The sequence below is a fragment of the Rhineura floridana genome, chromosome 7 (genome assembly GCF_030035675.1).
Source record: "Rhineura floridana isolate rRhiFlo1 chromosome 7, rRhiFlo1.hap2, whole genome shotgun sequence".
NCBI lineage: Eukaryota > Metazoa > Chordata > Lepidosauria > Squamata > Rhineuridae > Rhineura > Rhineura floridana.
In genome coordinates, this window is record NC_084486.1 from 118,274,027 (window position 1) to 118,292,534 (window position 18,508).

The following is an 18,508-nucleotide window of genomic DNA, read 5'->3' on the forward strand; positions in this document are numbered from 1 at the left end:
CAGCTCCTTTCCCAAGGTTTCTTTTCTGGAAGGTGCTGCAGCTTAAATCACCCTTTCTTACTTCCAAAGCGAGTTTCCCAATCCCAGGTATGTTGAGGGGCAAAACGGCGATCGTGATGGTTTCCCTCATGACAACATCAAGGTACAGCTATTGCTATACTTGGTTTACACCACTGGGACAGAATACTATAATAAATAAACAAGTATATTTCATATAATAATTTTATTCTAGTATAACAACATTTTAAGAGGAAAATACTCCTTTCTAGTGTTACACTAAGGAAACAATAAATCAAAAAACCAGCCAGCTCATCCTCGTACCAAGACCAGCCGTCGCATCTCTACTTAAACAGTCGCTTCTTCCCTCTGGCCCCTCCCCTCTTGAGCTGCCGTCACGTGCGAGCAGCCGTGCGCAAACACCGTCCACCCTGCGAGTGACAGTGGGAAGGGGCCAATCCACGCCGCCTGCTTCACCCTCTCCGCCTATGCGCGGGTTCTCCCGCGAACGGGGGTGGGATTTCCGCAGCTCCTGGGCTATCTCGCTGAGGGACTGAGAGGAGTCTTTATTATGGATTCCGCTTGATCTGCTTTTTGGGCCTCCTCGCTTTTTTTTTTTTTTGCGGTTGGTTCTTCTTCCTTATTCTAGGTAAGAGAGTTGAGTTCGCACAGTGACTTGCGGCTGGGATAAGGCAAATGCGGGACGAAGCTCCAGGTTTCTTCTCCAGGGCTGGGAGCAGCTGTTACTTTGGCTTTCTGTGAGCTTCTCTGAAGCCGGCCGTTCGGAGACCCCAACGGATCCGTTGCCTTTAACGGCGTAAACTTGTTGTCTCCGCTTCCTTCTCTCTCTCTCCCTCTCTTTCCTATTCCGGTCTCTTCCACTCCTTTTGTATTGACCCCAACGGGTGCCCCTTTTGGAAAATGGTAAAACTCTGCACGTCTGAATAGGGCGAAGGGTGGGTGACTGTTGACAAGGCAGAAATCGGGAGGCATTGAGTTGGCAAGTTTCACTTCACTTTTTTCTCCTCTCCCTTTGCTTTCACCTCCTCGTTTCCTCTTTTTGCGGATTGCATCGAAACCCGCGGAGAATCACGCGTCCGACGTCGAGTTTCGAGACGCTCCCTGGCCGCGTCTCTTGCAGAGCGTTTGATGCGCATTCCTTAAAGCGCACCCCTTTTCACGACGCGGAGGTGTTTTATGATTTATGAATGGGGTAAAACTGCGCGCGGTTGGTGGGGTGATGTTAGCTGGGTTTGTGATGTAGTGAATGCTTGCGATGACACAGCTTAGTTTTCAGACCCTCTGTTGGGGCTTAGCAGGCACAGGATATCGTGCACGCTCTTTTAGATACTGCTGAATGCTAACAAATGAGATTCACAGTTGCTTGTCTAGTGTTTAGTCGTGCAAGTCTGTTTGCATCCCAGTTCTGTGCTTGTGCCTTGGTCATATTGAATCACAAGTGAGTTAGAATTGTAATATCATTTCTGTGTTCCTTTTCTTCCCACCCTGTGCACCTTTTTATCTGTAAAGTTCATTTGTTTAGGCAGGTGCCCAAACAGCTCATCCATATGGCCTATTTTGGCGTCAGTGGCTGTGGCGTGACTTGAACTGTGCAGTACTTTATAAGGTATCCATTGATGACTTCAGGAAACATAAACTAGTGCAGAATAGGTGTATTCTACTAGATGATGGGATTATACCGCCATGTTTACACTGGAATCCTGTTATCTGTTAGGCATGGGCCATAAATTCCTAAATGGGTTGTGGCCAACTTTTGAGGGGCTGCCTTCTCCCTTGTACTTTTTTTTGGTTAACTGAGAAAACTCTTTCAATACTAAGGATATACAAGGAAGTATTTTTAGGTGATTGCTCTGAAGCTACCAAACATCCACCTTTGAAGGTGTTGTAGCCCCCCCCTTTCAGGCTGACTTGTATAAGCAGTTTTAGGGTTGCACCAATACACTGGGGGTTGTTGTTGTTGTTGTTATGTGCCTTCAAGTCAGTTACGACTTATGGCGACCCTATGAATCAGTGACCTCCAACAGCATCTGTCATGAACCACCCTGTTCAGATCTTGTACGTTCAGGTCTGTGGCTTCCTTTATGGAATCAATCCATCTCTTGTTTGGCCTTCCTCTTTTTCTACTCCATTCACTGGGGGTACTATTTATTAATGTGGTTAGTTCTTCTGGGATAAGTTGGCTTCTGATTTTGTCACTTGCCTGTAGCCTTTTCTGTTTGCTGGGCTCTGCAATGAAGACTGCACCCTAAATGTATTTACCTCGGAACAGGTCCCATTCTACTAGGGACACCCTCAACCATGTAATTTTGTTGCTACAAACCCATCTCTGTTTAATATACTTTTTAAGTTGGGTGCTTCCTGCACCTGACTGTACTGCTATGCTACTAGTGGAGATATATATATATAACCTAGTATTGGCTGTTTATACTGGTAGTGAATGCCATCTCCTGCCCCTGGCTAATACAATACTGATTTATCCTACAGCTCATTGGGTAAATCTAATAGACTTATTTGTGGTGGTGTTTTAAACCCAGGAATCTCACCATCTGACCACTGAAGGCTATGGGTAGTATTCAGTGCCAGTGGTAGATTCACTGACACTCATAGACAAGACTAGCTTAGGTTCATTAACATCAGTGGGTCTACTCTGAGTTGAATGCAACTCTATAGCTTATTTTGTTTTCATGCTATAGTAGATAACTGACTGTACAGCATATGTTTCTCTGAAGAATGCTTGTGGCACGCTGGTGAAACAGTATGCCACATCCTAAAAACATCATTTGATTGTGTAACTTAGCTGGGAATGGGCTTTTAACTTTTTAATTATTAATTGATAAAGTGTTTAGAGTTTACTTAAACACTGTACACAGGCTTGCAGTAGAAGACATGGCATGAAAGGTAAAAATATGGGTGAGTGAAGAAGAAAACAAGCAAACTTTGATGCTAGTTCTTGAATGGAAAAAGTTCAGGAAGAGAGGAGTCAAATGGCATCTTGAGCTGACTGAGTGGGCCCTCTTATTCTGTACCGTCTGTCCTCCCAATTCCTACTGGCTATAAGAACTGAAAGCCTTGAAGAAATCAACTGCTGAGTGTCAGTCAGACTTGAACTGTCTTCCAGTAGAAAAGACTTGTTCAAGATAATAAAAAAATCACCATAGTAAGAATATAATCAGAATGAAAGTACTTCCTGAGGTGATTTTCCAAGTGGTTTTCACTCTTAATTTTAAATTCTACTAGTTTAGAAACTGAATTATGAACTTTGTAAGCAATTGGATAAGATTCAAAACTTGGCTAGAGTCCTTTTTTAAAATTTACTAGAATTATGTAAGGATCATCATAGCAAAAGTACCTCAGATTATGTGAAATTTTTACATTCTGTTTTAGTTTTGTAGAATAATTGCTTCTGTCCACATTTTAGCTAACTGAACCAACAGTAAGGAACTAATGTAATAGACTCTTTGATGTTCCCTTTTTATTTTACTGATTTCTAAAATTGTTTTATTGTCACTTGTTATATTCCTTTGGTGTTATATGCAGAAAGGCAGAATATAAATTGAAATAATAAGCACAGTAGACTACATCAGTTTCTAACAAAATGGGCCAATGTTAATCTCTTAGCACCTTTTATATGTTTAACTACTGTTTATATAGTCCTTTTGAATCACCTGGCATTCCTATGACAGCAACAGCAGATGGGAATGTGATATTGAAGATACTTTGATTTTAATTTGCATGTAATGCTCTTAAAGTCAGAGAGCACTGAGCTCTTACTTCTTACATACTGCCAGGGAAGTGCTTGGTAGACTGCAATTGGTTCAAGAGACTGCCGGTCACCTTGTGTTTCCTGATAAAGTAGTCAGAATACTTGCTTATAGATTGTATCTCTGTAAATGGTGAAGAATCCACTGGTCTTTCTCACAGTAGGTCAGCTGTTCAGCGTCACTTTGTTTTAAACTTAAACCTTAAGTATGATAGAGCAAAAGTGAAGAAGTTCTGGACATGTTGTTTTCATAAGAGCCGATATGCTGATGCTTTTCCGATTAAGCTTCTTCCTTTGGATAAGTAATGTAGCTAAGTAATTTCCAGAAAACAAGCTTAAGTGTTTTTTCTACTGTTCAATGTGTATCCTGTAATAGACTGTTGCTCCATATGTGTTACTGGAACATTGACCCAACCAAGGGAGATCCCTGCCCAACCATGATCTAATCCTCTGTTTAGGCACTTGGGTCTCAGAGGTCCAGGCAGTTGATCAACGAGGCTTATCAGTTGTAGGAAGGGAGGGGAATTCCAATCTGCAAAAGCTCTCTATGGGAGGCCACAAAGGATAAGAAGACAAAATCTGAGAAACAGATTAAAGGTCAGAGCTGTCTAGATAGCCCATCAGATACACAGGAAGAAGGGAAGGCTTCTGGAGCAGCCATCATACATTTGAAGAATGAAGACTAGGTGTCTCATTTAGCAGTGCAGCATCTAAACGGGCAAGCATCCTGATACTGGCGCCTGTGGGTCAACTATACATATACCTATCTACCTATCTACCTACTTGGGAGATCTAGCTACAAGTTTTCTACATAGACCTTCCAGCAGGAATTACGTTCTTCTGTCATTGAACTGACTACCATTGTGAAATGAGTGTATATATTCCCCAGGACGAGGATTCAAGGCCCATAATACTCCCATCTCCCAAGCAGTCCACCATATTGCTTTGTTACATGCTCATTAAGAAACCCTGAAGTAGCTTAGCCTGAACCAGGAGGGTGTGGTGTAGGGGCAGGGTTCTTGCCTTGTATAATGTTTACTTGAAGAGGAAGTGGGTAAAGATTTTTCTGTTACAGGAGTATTTTAGTGGCACAAGAAGTATTGACAGTTCTTGGCCTTGAGCGTGAACCTCCACTGAGTCCCCAGCAATCAGAAGACTCATGTTCCTTTCCATTATACTTCAATGATAATGGCACTTGGTGCATTTGAGAGTTATAAGCACATCACATTCGTTGTTTGTGAAGTACAAAGGGTAAGGTAGATCAGTATTATCCCTATACAGTATTAAAAGTGGTTGAGAAATGGAGGCTAATTGAAGGCTAACTAGTGATAAAAGCCTGATAAAAGAGGAACTGGGGTTTGTTGACAACTCATACTGTTACCACTGCAGTGCACCCCAGTGGACTGCCAGATCTGGCAACGCTCTTGGAGAAAATCCTATAACCTTTCTTTTAAAATCCTTTTCTTCTCCCCTTGCCACAATATGACAATTATAGTTCTGCCTCGCAAATCTGTGTTCAGTGAGTAGTTGCTCTTCCTTTGCTTTTCTTGCTTACGCTACTGCTTCATCCTCTTTTCTCGCATCTCTTTCCATATTGTCACAATTGCTAACAGCTCTCTAACTGCTCGGTGCCTCCCCTGGCTTCAGACTGGTAATGGGGAAAAGACATGCAATGGGTCTCACACTGCACTATGTTTAACACAGCACTGTGGTTATCTGCTGCTCTCATTAGTTCAACTTAAAATCTATGATAGCTCTATATGCAGTTCTGCCCTGGCAGGAGGGGCAGTTTGTCATATGCTCTTGTCTGTGAATGTGGAGTTATCCCTGGCTTGTGATGGCAAATTATGGGGTTGGCATGGTCACACTGGGAGAGAGATACTATCCCTGTTCTCCTTTGTACGGGCTGACCTTTGCTTTCTGGGATCAGTGAGAAAGTGATGTCTAAGAACCCCATGCAGACAACTATTGACCTCAAATTTTCAGCAGCAAGCATTATTCTATATGCAGAAGTAAAATCCAGTGTGCTGAATGGAACTTGCTCCTAGTAAGTGTGCTCAGAATTCCAGTCTACAATGTTCATATTATACAGGTTCATTTATTAGAGAGCTAGGATGTGGCACTAGGTCCAGTTTGCTTTTTAAGTGGCAAACGGGTTTGTCACAGTTTAATATGTTAAAAGGTCCTAAGTTTGCTCAGGAAATGGCAGTAAGACCTAGTGGAGATCTTTGCTTTCCCTCTGAGAACTGAGGTAGTCTCAATTGCATTAGAAATCTCTATAGAGTGGGGAAGGACCTGTTGTTCAGTGGTAGAGCATTGTCCTTGCATGCAGAAAGTCCCAGGCTCAATCTCTAGCATCTCCATGTAGGGTTGGGAATGTCCCCTGTCTGAAAACCTGGAGACGCTTCGTCAGTGTAGACAATACTGAGTTAGATGGATAGGCCCCTTCCAACTCTACTATTCTATGATTCTATGACCAATGTTCTGGCTTGGTATAAGGCAGTTTCCTATATTCTCGCAAGTGCTCAGCAGAATTCTGAGACCAAAATGATTAAACTGTTCACCCTTGTCAGCGGGTTGTGTAGCCTGATCTTCCAGTTGTCTTGAGCATGTCCTAATCTTATTTGTTGTTGGCTTGTTTTGCTCTAATTTCAGTAGAGTCCTGTCTAGCTTCTGAGTAGATATCATGAAGCTGCTTGACCTCCTAAATGGGGTGCACATGCAGTACCTATGTTCTATACTGTGCCTTAGGGAAAGGTGTATTGAGAAACAAGATGCTGCACCCCTGTATTAGGCTGGTGGTCATTATTCCTGTAGTTTCCCACGTACTGCACAATTTATTTATTTATTTATTTGTTTCATTTTTAAACCGCCCATAGCGAGTGGCTCTCTGGGCGGTGTACAAAAGATTAAAATACAGAATATCACAATAAAATCAACCTACCAACAGTAAACATAAACAGCAAACAAAAAAAGATTTAAAATTATAACATTAAACGCTTAAAATGCCTGGGAGCATAGCCAGGTCTTAACCTGGCGCCGAAAAGATAGAAGCGTTGGCGCCAGGCGTACTTCTTCGGGGAGGCTGTTCCACAGTTCGGGGGCCACTACAGAAAAGGCCCTAGATCGAGTAACTGTCCTCCGGGCTTCCTGATGGGTTGGTACCCGGAGGAGGGCCTTAGATGCTGAGCGAAGTGACCGGGTCGGTTCATAGCGGGAGAGGCGTTCCACAAGATACTGCGGTCCCATGCCGTGTAAGGCTTTATAGGTCAAAACCAGCACCTTGAATCTGGCTCGGAAACAAATGGGTAGCCAGTGCAAACGGGCCAGAACAGGTGTTATATGTGCTGACCGGCTGGTCCTCGTCAGCAGTCTGACTGCTGCGTTTTGCACTAGCTGAAGCTTCCGAACTGTCTTCAAGGGCAGCCCTACGTAGAGCGCATTACAGTAATCCAACCTAGAAGCTACCAGAGCATGAACAACTGAGCCGAGGTCATCCCTGTCCAGATAGGGGCGTAGTTGGGCTACCAACCGAAGGTGGTAGAACGCATTCCTTGCCACCGAGGCCACTTGTGCCTCAAGAGACAAGGAAGGATCGAAAAGAACCCCAAGACTACGAACCTGTTCCTTCAAGGGGAGTGTAACCCCATCTAAAACAGGGTAAACATCCACCATCTGGGCAAGGAAGGCATTCACCAACAGTGTCTCAGTCTTGTCTGGATTGAGTCTCAGTTTATTAGCTCTCATCCAGTCCATTATCGCGGTCAGGCAGTGATTCAGCACATCCACAGATTCACCTGTAGAAGATGAAAAGGAGAAATAGAGCTGCGTGTCATCAGCGTACTGGTGGCAACGCACTCCAAAACTCCTGATGACGGCACCCAGAGGCTGCATGTAGATGTTAAAAAGCATGGGGGACAAAACCGACCCCTGAGGGACTCCACAATGGAGAGTCCAAGGTGTCGAGCAATGTTCCCCAAGTACTACCTTCTGGCGACGATCCGCCAAGTAGGAGCGGAACCACTGCCAGGCAGTGCCTCCAACTCCCAACTCCGCGAGTCTACCCAGAAGGATACCATGGTCGATGGTATCAAACGCCGCTGAGAGATCAAGGAGAATCAACAGAGTCACACTCCCTCTGTCCCTCTCCCGACAGAGGTCATCATACAGGGTGACCAAGGCTGTTTCAGTGCCAAAACCAGGCCTAAAACCGGATTGAAACGAATCCAGATAATCGGTTTCATCCAAGAGCACCTTCTGTTGGGATACAAGTGTTGGTATGGGAAGGACAGGACCAAATGACTGGGCCATCTTTCAGGTGGAATGTGCCTGGCCCGGTGAACAGAAACTTCCTGGAATTCAAATAGTATTCCTAGTAGGTCATGTTCAGTCATAAGAATGTAAGAAGAGCCTTATGGATAAGGCCAGTGGCCATTCTGGTCTAACATCCTGTTCTCACAATGGCAAACCAATTGCCTATGGGAAGCCTTCAAGGAGGATCTGAGCACAATAACACTCTCCCCTCCTGTGGTTTCTGACTCTGACAGTGGAGGTAGCCTTATTGAAGTGTTGCTCTGGGAAAAGCTATGTTCTGAGTGCAGCTGGGATTGCATAGACAGGTTGGGTGTGCTCTCATTGAGTTCTGTGGGACAAAGTAAATGGGCTTTACTGTAGAGTACAATTGAGAGGGAGCAGAGCATGCTTCTCAGTCTAGCACTAGGTGTGCCAAGGTTAGGGAACAGTTCAAGCATTGCTCCCAAGTATGTGTTATTCATTTCCTCCTCTACATGTGAGTGGCTGCCACTTAATCCTATGGAGAAAAATAAACCCCTGCTCTGAAGAATAAGTTCTGAGTGTTGTAATTGTTCCATCAGTGCAAGGATTTCTCTTTGCAAGATGGAACAGTCTCCCCCTCTCCTCCCCCCACATGCCCCAACCCTCCAGAGCATATTTGAAGGATGGTGTAGGGTGTGCGTGGGGGAGGGCAGGGTGTAATCCTTTTGTACTAGCTCTAACTATACCATTAGGACAAAATAGTTATGATGCCCAGGGCGGTATTCGATTATCTAGGTGTAAAGGAGTGTGGCAGTGTTTCTCTAAAGGGAAGAAGAAATGTTTCTAATCTTCCCCTTGCCCCAGTTTAAAAAAATGATCTAGCAAAGGTAGGGAAAACAAGACATTATAGAGCTAGATGGGGAAGGAAACTTAATGAAGTGGGATGGAGGTAGGGAGAGTACTTTCCAATCTTCAGCTTACCCTGCCTGATTGTGATGCCATCTGTTAACTCTCAAATCTTTTGTCAAAAAACCACTTTTCCATAAAGCTTTGACATAACCCTGTAGTCCAATTACCCCATTGTAACTAAGTTAAGTATGTCTTAAGTCTAATGTCCATTGCCTCTGTGCTGGAATTGAGATGATAAGGTCCTTGGGGCAGGAATTTGACTTCTTATACTTTGTAAACGGCTATGATGATGATGAACTGCCTTCAAGTCGATTCCAGCTTATGGTGACCCTATGAATAAATAGGGTTTTCATGTAAGTGGTATTCAGAGGTGGTTTACCATTGCCTTCCAAGGGCCATACACACTCATTATATTGTTATTTAGAAGATCATCTCTAACACTACCCTCCCAACCCTTCATACTGATGGTTGCTTTCCTAGAGAATAGTAAAGGCTGGCCAATCGAGTTATTGAGGACTGACCTTGTCTGCCAGGGTTGGTGGCTTTATGGTAGTTTTAAATTTCTGAGATGTTTTTATTTATTCTAATGCTCTTGTTTTTGATTATTAGTCACCTTTGAGTTTTTAAAAAGGCAAGCATGCATATTTAATAAATATGAAAATAGACCCAAAATGAGGTTGCAGAGTCGTTCCTACTGGGCCTCTGGAGTTGAAGTCAGTTCATTTGGTAGAATGATATATTAGAATTTTAATTGCAAATTTAAATTTGCATGCAGAGCCCATTCTACCCTACTAATAATTATGAAGGGTTTTTTGGACTCAAGCTTGACAGATGTGCTAATATAACTACTTCTTTCCTGTGCTAAATTTGATTAAAAAAAACTTTAAAAGAGGACTGCTTCTCTTTTAGTTTATGACCAAAGTGAGAATACATTTTCCATTTCATGGTGAAACTGCTGTGGTTTGGTTCTCGTTGCTTAGCAAGAAAGGCGCTATGAGAACAGGATGCTGGACTACATGGACCATTGGCTTTATCCAGCAGGCTCTTCTTATGTTGTTATGTTACCTAAAACTAACAATGTTCAGTTGAAATCTTGTCAGTACATCTTTAATCTGTACATTTTTCATCTATCTTCAATACTTGCAGTAGGATTTGAACTCTTCTCTGTTGATATGTTGCTGAAAGAGAAAGATTGGAAACTTTACTTTTTTCCAGCTTGGGTGTTTTCCTTAGTGGGCAACTTTCTTGGGGGCACATGTCAATGGTGGGTAGAGTAACCATTCCTTTGTGCAGTAGGATTCAGGTCTGTGGAGTTGGAGTCGGAGTCGTGGAGTCGGGAGCAATTTTGGGTGGAGTCGGAGTTGGAGTCGGTAGAAATGTACCGACTCTGACTCCTTCATAAATGGCAAATGTATAGTAACCAGTAATAACACATTTACTGTAGTAAAATGGTAGCACAAGGCATTTCATCACCACCACGTGAATCCAGAGCTTGGAAAAGTTACTTTTTTGAACTACAACTCCCATCAGCCCCAGGGATTGGGCCCATGGGAGTTGTAGTTCAAAAATAACTTTTCCAAGCTCTGGATTCATGTGGTGGTGATGAAATGCCTTGTGCTACCATTTTACTACAGTAAATGTGTTATTACTAGTTAATATACATTTGCTATTTATGAAGGAGTCGGAGTCGGACAGTAGAAAAATAGAGGAGTCGGAGTCGAAGGTCGTACCGACTCCACAGCCCTGGTAGGATTCCAAACTGAACAAATATGAAAAGCTGCCATTATTTCTAAAACAAGTCGTAGCCTTTGTAAAATGGTAAGCTATAATGGTCTCATTCATGAAGATGTCAGTCTTGCATTTTATTGTTGTTTGCATCTATTTCTTCTCCTGCAGCAGGAACACATAACAAGATTGCCCAGATACTTGCAGCATATATTCCTAATGTCAACAGTCTTTTATTACAGAAACAAATTGTTCTATGGTCCAAGTTCATGTGATTTCAACTTTTCCTTCTCTTACTCTTCTAACAGTTAGTTTTCTAACCTGAGATCTATCAGCGTTATTTTTTTTATTTAAAAGCATTTGTAAACCACTTAATATTTTTAAAAACTCTTAAGTGTTTTTTATGGGATTTCATATAAAGTGATACTGTTAAACACTTTCCTTGTGTTCAGCATTTTATGGGGGGGCATATCTAGCAACAGCTTCTATTATAGTAGTGTCACTGGACTAGGGAGATGACTTGAGGCTTCAGAAAATTAACCTACAGAAGTATGTAGAAAAGAGTGTCCGAGAAGGGATGTACTTTGGGATTCTTTTCAGGATATTGTTTGAGCTTGATTTCTGTTCCAAGGCAACTGGGATTTGAAAGTAGGTTGCATTTGATAGTTGTCTGTCAAAAGTGAGGCAGCTTATCCTGTTTTAAATGACCAATTCCTATGGTTTTAATTTATGAATGTTAATGTTTTGTTTGCTCTTTAATTGTACTCGCATCTGGCTTGATTTGTTTTATTCATGCCTATTGTATAGTGTCCTGGAATTAATTTAGATAAAGGGAAGTTCAGAAATATTTTAAATAAAAATTTTTAAAACTTAAAAGCACCTAAGTCACCATTCAATCAGAAATGTTGGAATTTGCGTATTCATGTTTTCTAATGTGTAGGTACACTCTAACTCACTCTAGAGTTCATAAAATCCATAAATTCTAGAGTTCATAAAATTCAGTGATGCTCAAGGTCACCTTTGGTTCCATTATCTTTTTTGGAAGCCTGCACTTCAGTCTTTGTGAACCACAGTCCAATTAAGCAGATAATTTAAATGTACTCCCTGAAAGGTGTGATAAAAGTTGGCATTTGGGGTGTACTGTTGGCCTGTGTGTGACTGCCTTTGTACACTATGCTAGGACCTGGAAGTTAACATAGGCCCCAGCTGCCACAGCATGGATAGTTATGAGGATTAGTCATTGGTATGGAGTGCAATTGTACTTTTCTACTTCAAAACATTTTGCTTTCTAAAATTTGAAAGTGGCTTTTTACCCTTTTGCAATTCAAATCATGCATATCAAAATTCCCAGTGGTTTGTATTGGCTCTCGGATGTTTGCAGTTGTACAGGTTGGCCACGTTCAGTTCAGCAGTGACTTGTGGTAATCTGATAGCATTACACAAATCGTAGGTGAGAAGTAGGTTGTAATTTTAAGATGTTTCATTGGTGCACTCTAATTCTATTACTACAAGGAGGCTTCAGTTCAATCTTCTAAACAGTGTGGTGTAGTGGTTAAGGTGTTGGACTACGACTTGGAAGACCAGGGTTTGAATCCCCACATAGCCATGAAGCTCACTAGGTGATCTTGGGCCAGTCACTGCCTCTCAGCCTCAGAGGAAGGCAGTGGTAAAACCACCTCTGAATACCACTTACCATGAAAACCCTATTTGTAGGGTCACCATAAGTCGGAATCGACTTGAAGGCAGTCCATTTCCATTTCAATAGTTCTTTCAGCATATTCTGTGGGTGATCTGGTTCTACGAGCTACTGGACTGGCAGAATAGCATTTAGGGTGGAGTCCATTGGCTCCTGTGCCAGCATCTCAACACAGTATTCAGCTTTGTACTGGTGTTGTGATTCAGCTTCAGATTTATACTAAGTGAAGAGGACAGAATAGCACTACTCTGGTGTGTATATATATATGATGTAGTAATGCTGTATGAAGCCACAGATCAGAAAGTGAGTGTAATGAATATGAGGAGAATGCAGAATAGGGCAGCTTGCTTTCTGTCCAAATATTTAATCAGCAGAAGCCTATGTGCCTGATGAACAGTTCTATGGGGTTGGGTGAGCGAGAATCCATGGCAGAAGAATAATCAAATCCATATCTGTGTTGATGTTGCACTGGCGTAAGCCACTTTATGCACAATAGCAGCTTCATGTATCCATTAGATCAGAGTATAAATGCCTGCTCTTGACTTTCTTTGGTTTTTGTCTTGCAGGAATTGAATTAAAATGCTGCTGTCAATAGGAATGTTAATGTTGTCTGCCACTCAAATCTACACCATTCTTACAGTTCAGCTGTTTGCTTTCTTAAACCTGTTGCCTGTGGAGGCAAACATTTTAGCGGTAAGTGTTTAAAAAAACATTTTCTGTGTGTATAAAACGCTTCTGAAGAAATGAGACTCAAATGTATCTAAGGAGCTTTCAGCCCTTCACAGGAATAGCTCTGGAAAAAAAGCTAGCTATTATGTAGCAAACCAAGGATGGAAAGTGAATTGGGGGTATGGTGGCAATCTATGCAAATAAGAGAATATCAAAAATGCAAATTTGAATGCACTTTCTGTTTTCTTTCACATGCCTGTTTGTGGGAGGGCAGGACAGTTCACACTTATTTTAAGAGAGTAAACGCAGAGGCTGCATCTACTTGCAATAGTCCCCACTTAGATCTTGAAAACATGCATTATTTAGTATAGAAGGTAGTGAAATGTCTACAGTACAAAGGAATTGGCTTAGATGCCTGCATATGTGATACATTGCTTTTGATTAGCTGTTTTAATTTGATAAGTTACTATGTACTAGGGGCCTAGTATTTATTTATTTATTGTATTTGTATACCGCCCCATAGCCAAAGCTCTCTGGGCGGTTTACAGTAACTAAAGTAGTAGTCAATTTTGGCTGATCAGTTCTAATCAAGGGCCCAGTTCACATATCACATTTAACCATAGTTTATTTTAACCTATGATTTAATGTGAACAAGCAGTGTCCTGGTGCACACTGCTCAAAAGTTACTGATTTGTTCCAGCCTGCTGTGGCAAAGGATTAGCAGGAGGAGAAATCAAACCAGAGAATGGTTTGTGTTGTATGCAAACAATCTCTTTGGTGAAATAAATCAAGATCGGGAAGCTAAAGTTTGTTCTGGGCTTTTCGATTGGCTGGGGGAAGCGAGCTGCAAGCACTGGTTTGCATATGATGCAAAGCCACCCTTTAGTTTGTTTCTTCCACACCATGGCGAATGCTTTGTGAAGGAGCAAATCCATTCAGAGGTTACAACTAGTGCAGTATTCAGCTGCTATGGTTTTATTGAGTTAATACTGAGACCATATAATCCCATTTCTTAGGAGAATTGCACTGGCTGTCTGCTTGATTCAAGGTTTTGGTTCTGAGATTCAAAACCCTAAATGGTTGGGGACCTGGTTACCTATGGGAACACCTCTCCATACCACCTAGCCTGTAACTTACCTGCTGGGGAGTCGTTGCTGGTTGTTCCAGGCTCAAGTGAAATCTGGTAGTCCATTGTCAGAGAAGCTTCTCAGCAATAACAGTCTGACTGTGAAACATAACTCCCTCTAGAGCAGCCTTTCCCAACCAGTGTGCCTTCAGATGTTGTTGGACCACAGTTCCCATCTTTCCTGGCCATTGGCAATGCTGGCTGAGGCTGATGGGAGTTGTGGTCCAACAGCATCTGGAGGCAAACTGGTTGGGAAAGGCTGTGAGGTTAGGCTGGCACCAACATTGTGCAGCTTCAGGCACCACTTCAAAACTTTTTTGTAGAGGCTTTAAGGCTGTAAGATAGGATTGTGTGTCAGGAAACTGACAGGCTTTGTTTTTTAAACTTATTGTATTTGTTGTAATTGACCTTGGATTTTTGTAATGAAGGGCAGGATATAATGACATTTATTTTAAAAAGCTTGAGTAGTGTGTACTAGCATGCTGCTTATTTGCATTAAACCATAGTTTAATGTAAAATGGAAATGGACTGCCTTCAAGTCGATCCCGACTTATGGCAACCCTATGAATAGGGTTTTCAAGGTAAGCAGTATTCAGAGGCGGTTTACCATTGCCTTCCTCTGTGGTTGAGAGGCAGTGACTGGCCCAAGGTCACCCAGTGAGCTTCATGGCTATGTGGGGATTCGAACCCTGGTCTCCCAGGCCGTAGTACAGCACTCCAGCCACTACACCACACTGGTTTAAAATGATGGTGGTTCTTGGTCTTGGCAGGGTTCCCTCACCTACAGTCTCCAAAACATCATTTCCATGGCCATTCCACTAACTTGTGACAACAAATTCCGTGAATTGATTACACATTGAGAGAAGTAGTACATTCTTTTGGCTGTCTTGAAACTCTTGCCAGGCAAGTTCATTGCATCATCCTTGATTCTTGCACTGTGTGAGAAGGAGAAAAAGTTCTCATCACTTTCTCGGTAACACGCAGACAGTAATTGTGTAAAGGCCTATCATGCTTTCTCCCCTCCTAACTTGTCTAGACTTACAGGAACTGGATATAACATTACTGTCATACAAGCTTTGAGCCCCAGGAGCAATTCTTTTCTTTACAAGTGAAGAATTGCACCATCTTCCTTGCTAGCAATGGCAGGATTTAGGCCTTTTCTCTGTCCCTCCCCCCCCATTGACCAGCATCTTACAAAAACGTTTTTTTCTTCCACAAATTTCCCCTCGCAGCAAATTCTCTTTCCTTTGTTCCTCCCACATCTTCATTAAGCCAGCGTTCAGCCCAGGAATCTATATTTCATAAGAATCCCTTATTTCTTTTGGCCAAAAAGCCCTCTCCAGGTTCTCCTTCTGTTTGCCTCTCTCTGATGCATCCTCTGTTTATGGCATGGTTTCACTGTCACATCCATTGCAATATAAAGCTTCAGTTGGCTCAAGTTTTTTCCTGCAAAATGTTGGAAATATAACTTTAATCTTACTAAAGTGGATTTTAAATAGTTGTGTTCTTTCACTACAATCAGAAGTAGTAGAAAGGGTGCAGGCAAAAGAATGCAGATTGCACAATGCTAGAGGTTTTCTGCAGTTGACAGGTGTAGACTTTGAACTGCCATAAAAAAGCATTTTACAACTCCAGAATTTTAAAATGAGGCATTGATGATTAAAAATATCTGTCTAAAGAACCAAGTACATAATACGCTTTGCCTGTCTTGTCCATTTCAACATTGGGAACACTTCAAAGTTATACAAAATTTTGCTCGTTGCAAATATGGCTGAAGGGGGAGAATCTTGGGGATTTAAATATTGCTGAGCTATATAATAGCTGAAACTGAAGTAGGTCAGTAGGTGAGGAAAGGTACTTTAAGAACTGGTCTTTGTCTTTTAGCCCCTTAGGCACAAGGTGGGGCGTACAGCAAGTCTCTTCTTCCTGACATCAGGAAAGTGCTGAAGCGTGCTTTGAGAAATCAAACATTTGATTTAACCAAAGTGTGCTATTGGTATCTTATTTCTCATTTGCACGCTAATGGTTTTGGTACATAATATTTTTTTCACATTTCTTTTACATTTAGTTTAATTTTGAAAATGTGACACAAACGTTTGATGACCTGCCAGCAAGGTTTGGCTACAGGCTGCCAACGGAAGGCTTAAAGGTAAGAAACAACAGCTCAGGAGTAAATAAATAGCTTGTAAATGTGGTGCTTTGAGTTATTAAGGTACAACTTAGTCTGAACAAGCTCTGTGGATTTAACAGCTGCACAATAAACCTAATCCAAAGTCAACTGAAAAAGATTGTCACCACTGCCCTTGGGAAAAGTTGTAGAGACAGAGTTTCTGCTTGACATGCAGCTCTGAGGGTGAAAAAGGTGGCATTCCTAGGTTATCACTTACACATGCTTTGATCCCAGACACTTGGTCTTAAATCTTGAAATAGATTCACAAGTTTAGGATCCTCCCTTTGGATTAGAATTTCTTTTCATACTCCCTTTTTTCTTTTACACAAATTGTTTCCCAAATTTGTGTCTTCCATGGGAGTCAATTTTCTGAAAGTATTTCTATAAGACTGGAGTAGTGTAGTAAATTCTCCAACACCCAAACCTCTAATCTGCTAAGAGGACAAAGGGCTGATCCACTTGATCCAGACTTCTTTAAATCTCTTGTACATAGTAGAGTGCTATAGGCCTAGGTGTAAACAGCTGGTATAGCACAGTGGGGAGGAGAGCCTGGCTGGGAGTCCAGAGTCTGCGAGTTCACATCCCCGCTCGTGTCTCCTGGGTGTCAAGGGCCAGCTAAAGATCATCCCCCCAGTGAGTGGCTCAGGGGTTATGTGTCCTGCCACCTGTGCAGCCATGGGTAAACTGCATAGTCCCAAGGAGCCCAGTTGCCCCCCAGCTGGCAGTTGCAGACAAGGAAGGGTCTGGCTTGTGCAGCTGTGGCAAGCTGAACAGGCCCTAGTCAGCTGGGGAGGACTAGCCCCAGAGGGAGGCAATGGTAAACCCCCTCTGAATACCGCTTACCATGAAAACCTTATTCATAGGGTAGCCATAAGTCAGTATCAACTTGAAGGCAGTCCATTTCCATTTTCATAGGCTTAGGTGTATGACATAATGTGCAGATTGAACAATATTTTTAGATGTCATTATATTCAGTTGCAACAGTTATTCTGGGTAAAAAACAAAACAAAGCCAGGGCATATATAGACAATAGGGCATGTTGTGTCAATGTTGCCATCTGTGCCTCTGTAAGCATACAGTTGGCTACTGTGTGAACATGCTTAAGATTGCTTACTCCAAAAGTTCAAAATCAAGAGAAATTAACTGTGGACTTCCTTGCATTTGCCATCTACTTTCTGACCCTGGCAACATGTCACTGTAAGAATGTCAAGATTTGCTTTGCACCATGAGCGTTAGAAACATACTGAAAAAAAGACCAATCTGAAGTAGAAATGTAAATCATTGGATACAGCATAATAATGCTGATTGCAAGGCTGCATGCATGTTGAAAACCACGTGTCTGTGTCCTTTTTATTGAAAAACTCCTTCATATAGTTAGTGTTGCAGAATTGTGCTGAGGACCCTTGTTTTTGCAGGTACTCTTCTTTTAATTGGACATACCTTTCTTAGGTTGACGTCTCCCTTTCATTGTCTGTTGTGTACAATAAAATGTTCTTTACAACAAGGGATTTGATGTGTGAAGGCACAACTGTGTCCAGCAACATAAAAAAGAAGCCACTTTCTGCCAACAGAGTTGCCTAGAGCAAAGGAAGATAATGCAAAAACTTTTCTTTCTAGTGTGGAAGATTTCAAGAATACTTTTATAATCCCTGGTGACTAATTAACAAATGAGGTATTGGCAAATAAAGCTCAGGAAATTAAAGTTTTAGTTAAACCTGAAGAGAAGCGTTTATGACAAGCATTGGACTATATGTAAAGATGTTATTAGGGAACAGCCAAGTAAAAAATTGAACCCAGAACATTTAAACTAAGGCATGATTTTAGACTTAAACCATCCTATAGTCTAGCAATGTGGAATCAGAGTTGGAAGGGACTTGGGAGGTCACCCCTTGCTTGATGCAGGATCTGCAGTGCAGGATGCACCTACAGCATTCCTGACTGAGGCCCAGCCTCTGCTTAAAAGCACTTCAAGTGAAGGAGATCTTACCACCTTCTGAGGCAGGTTGTTCCATTGTTAAATAGCTCTTCCTGTTAGGAAGTTTCTCCTAATGTTTAGTCCAAATCGGTTTCCCTGCAGTTTCCACCCATTGCTTCTAGTCCTCCCCTCTGGAGCAGCCAGAACCACCAGTTTCTTCCTTTTTATGGTAAACAATAGCTTAT

The 18,508-nt window shown here is 42.1% G+C and overlaps 1 protein-coding gene across 3 annotated transcripts in view; it reads left to right on the forward strand.

The window, feature by feature from the left end:
- Window positions 1–444: 444 nt before the first annotated feature.
- RNF13 (ring finger protein 13) overlaps window positions 445–18,508 on the forward strand; it is an 85,605-nt gene continuing 67,541 nt past the window's right edge. The window contains exons 1-3 of one of the 3 annotated variants that reach the window (XM_061637013.1): window positions 445–646; window positions 12,950–13,076; window positions 16,247–16,327. In XM_061637013.1, the coding sequence (XP_061492997.1) occupies window positions 12,963–13,076; window positions 16,247–16,327 (195 nt within the window). In that variant the 5' untranslated portion in view covers window positions 445–646; window positions 12,950–12,962. Of the gene's footprint in view, window positions 647–1,083; window positions 1,188–12,949; window positions 13,077–16,246; window positions 16,328–18,508 lie in introns of those variants that run through there. The other 2 variants (XM_061637015.1, XM_061637014.1) reach the window with 2 other exon arrangements.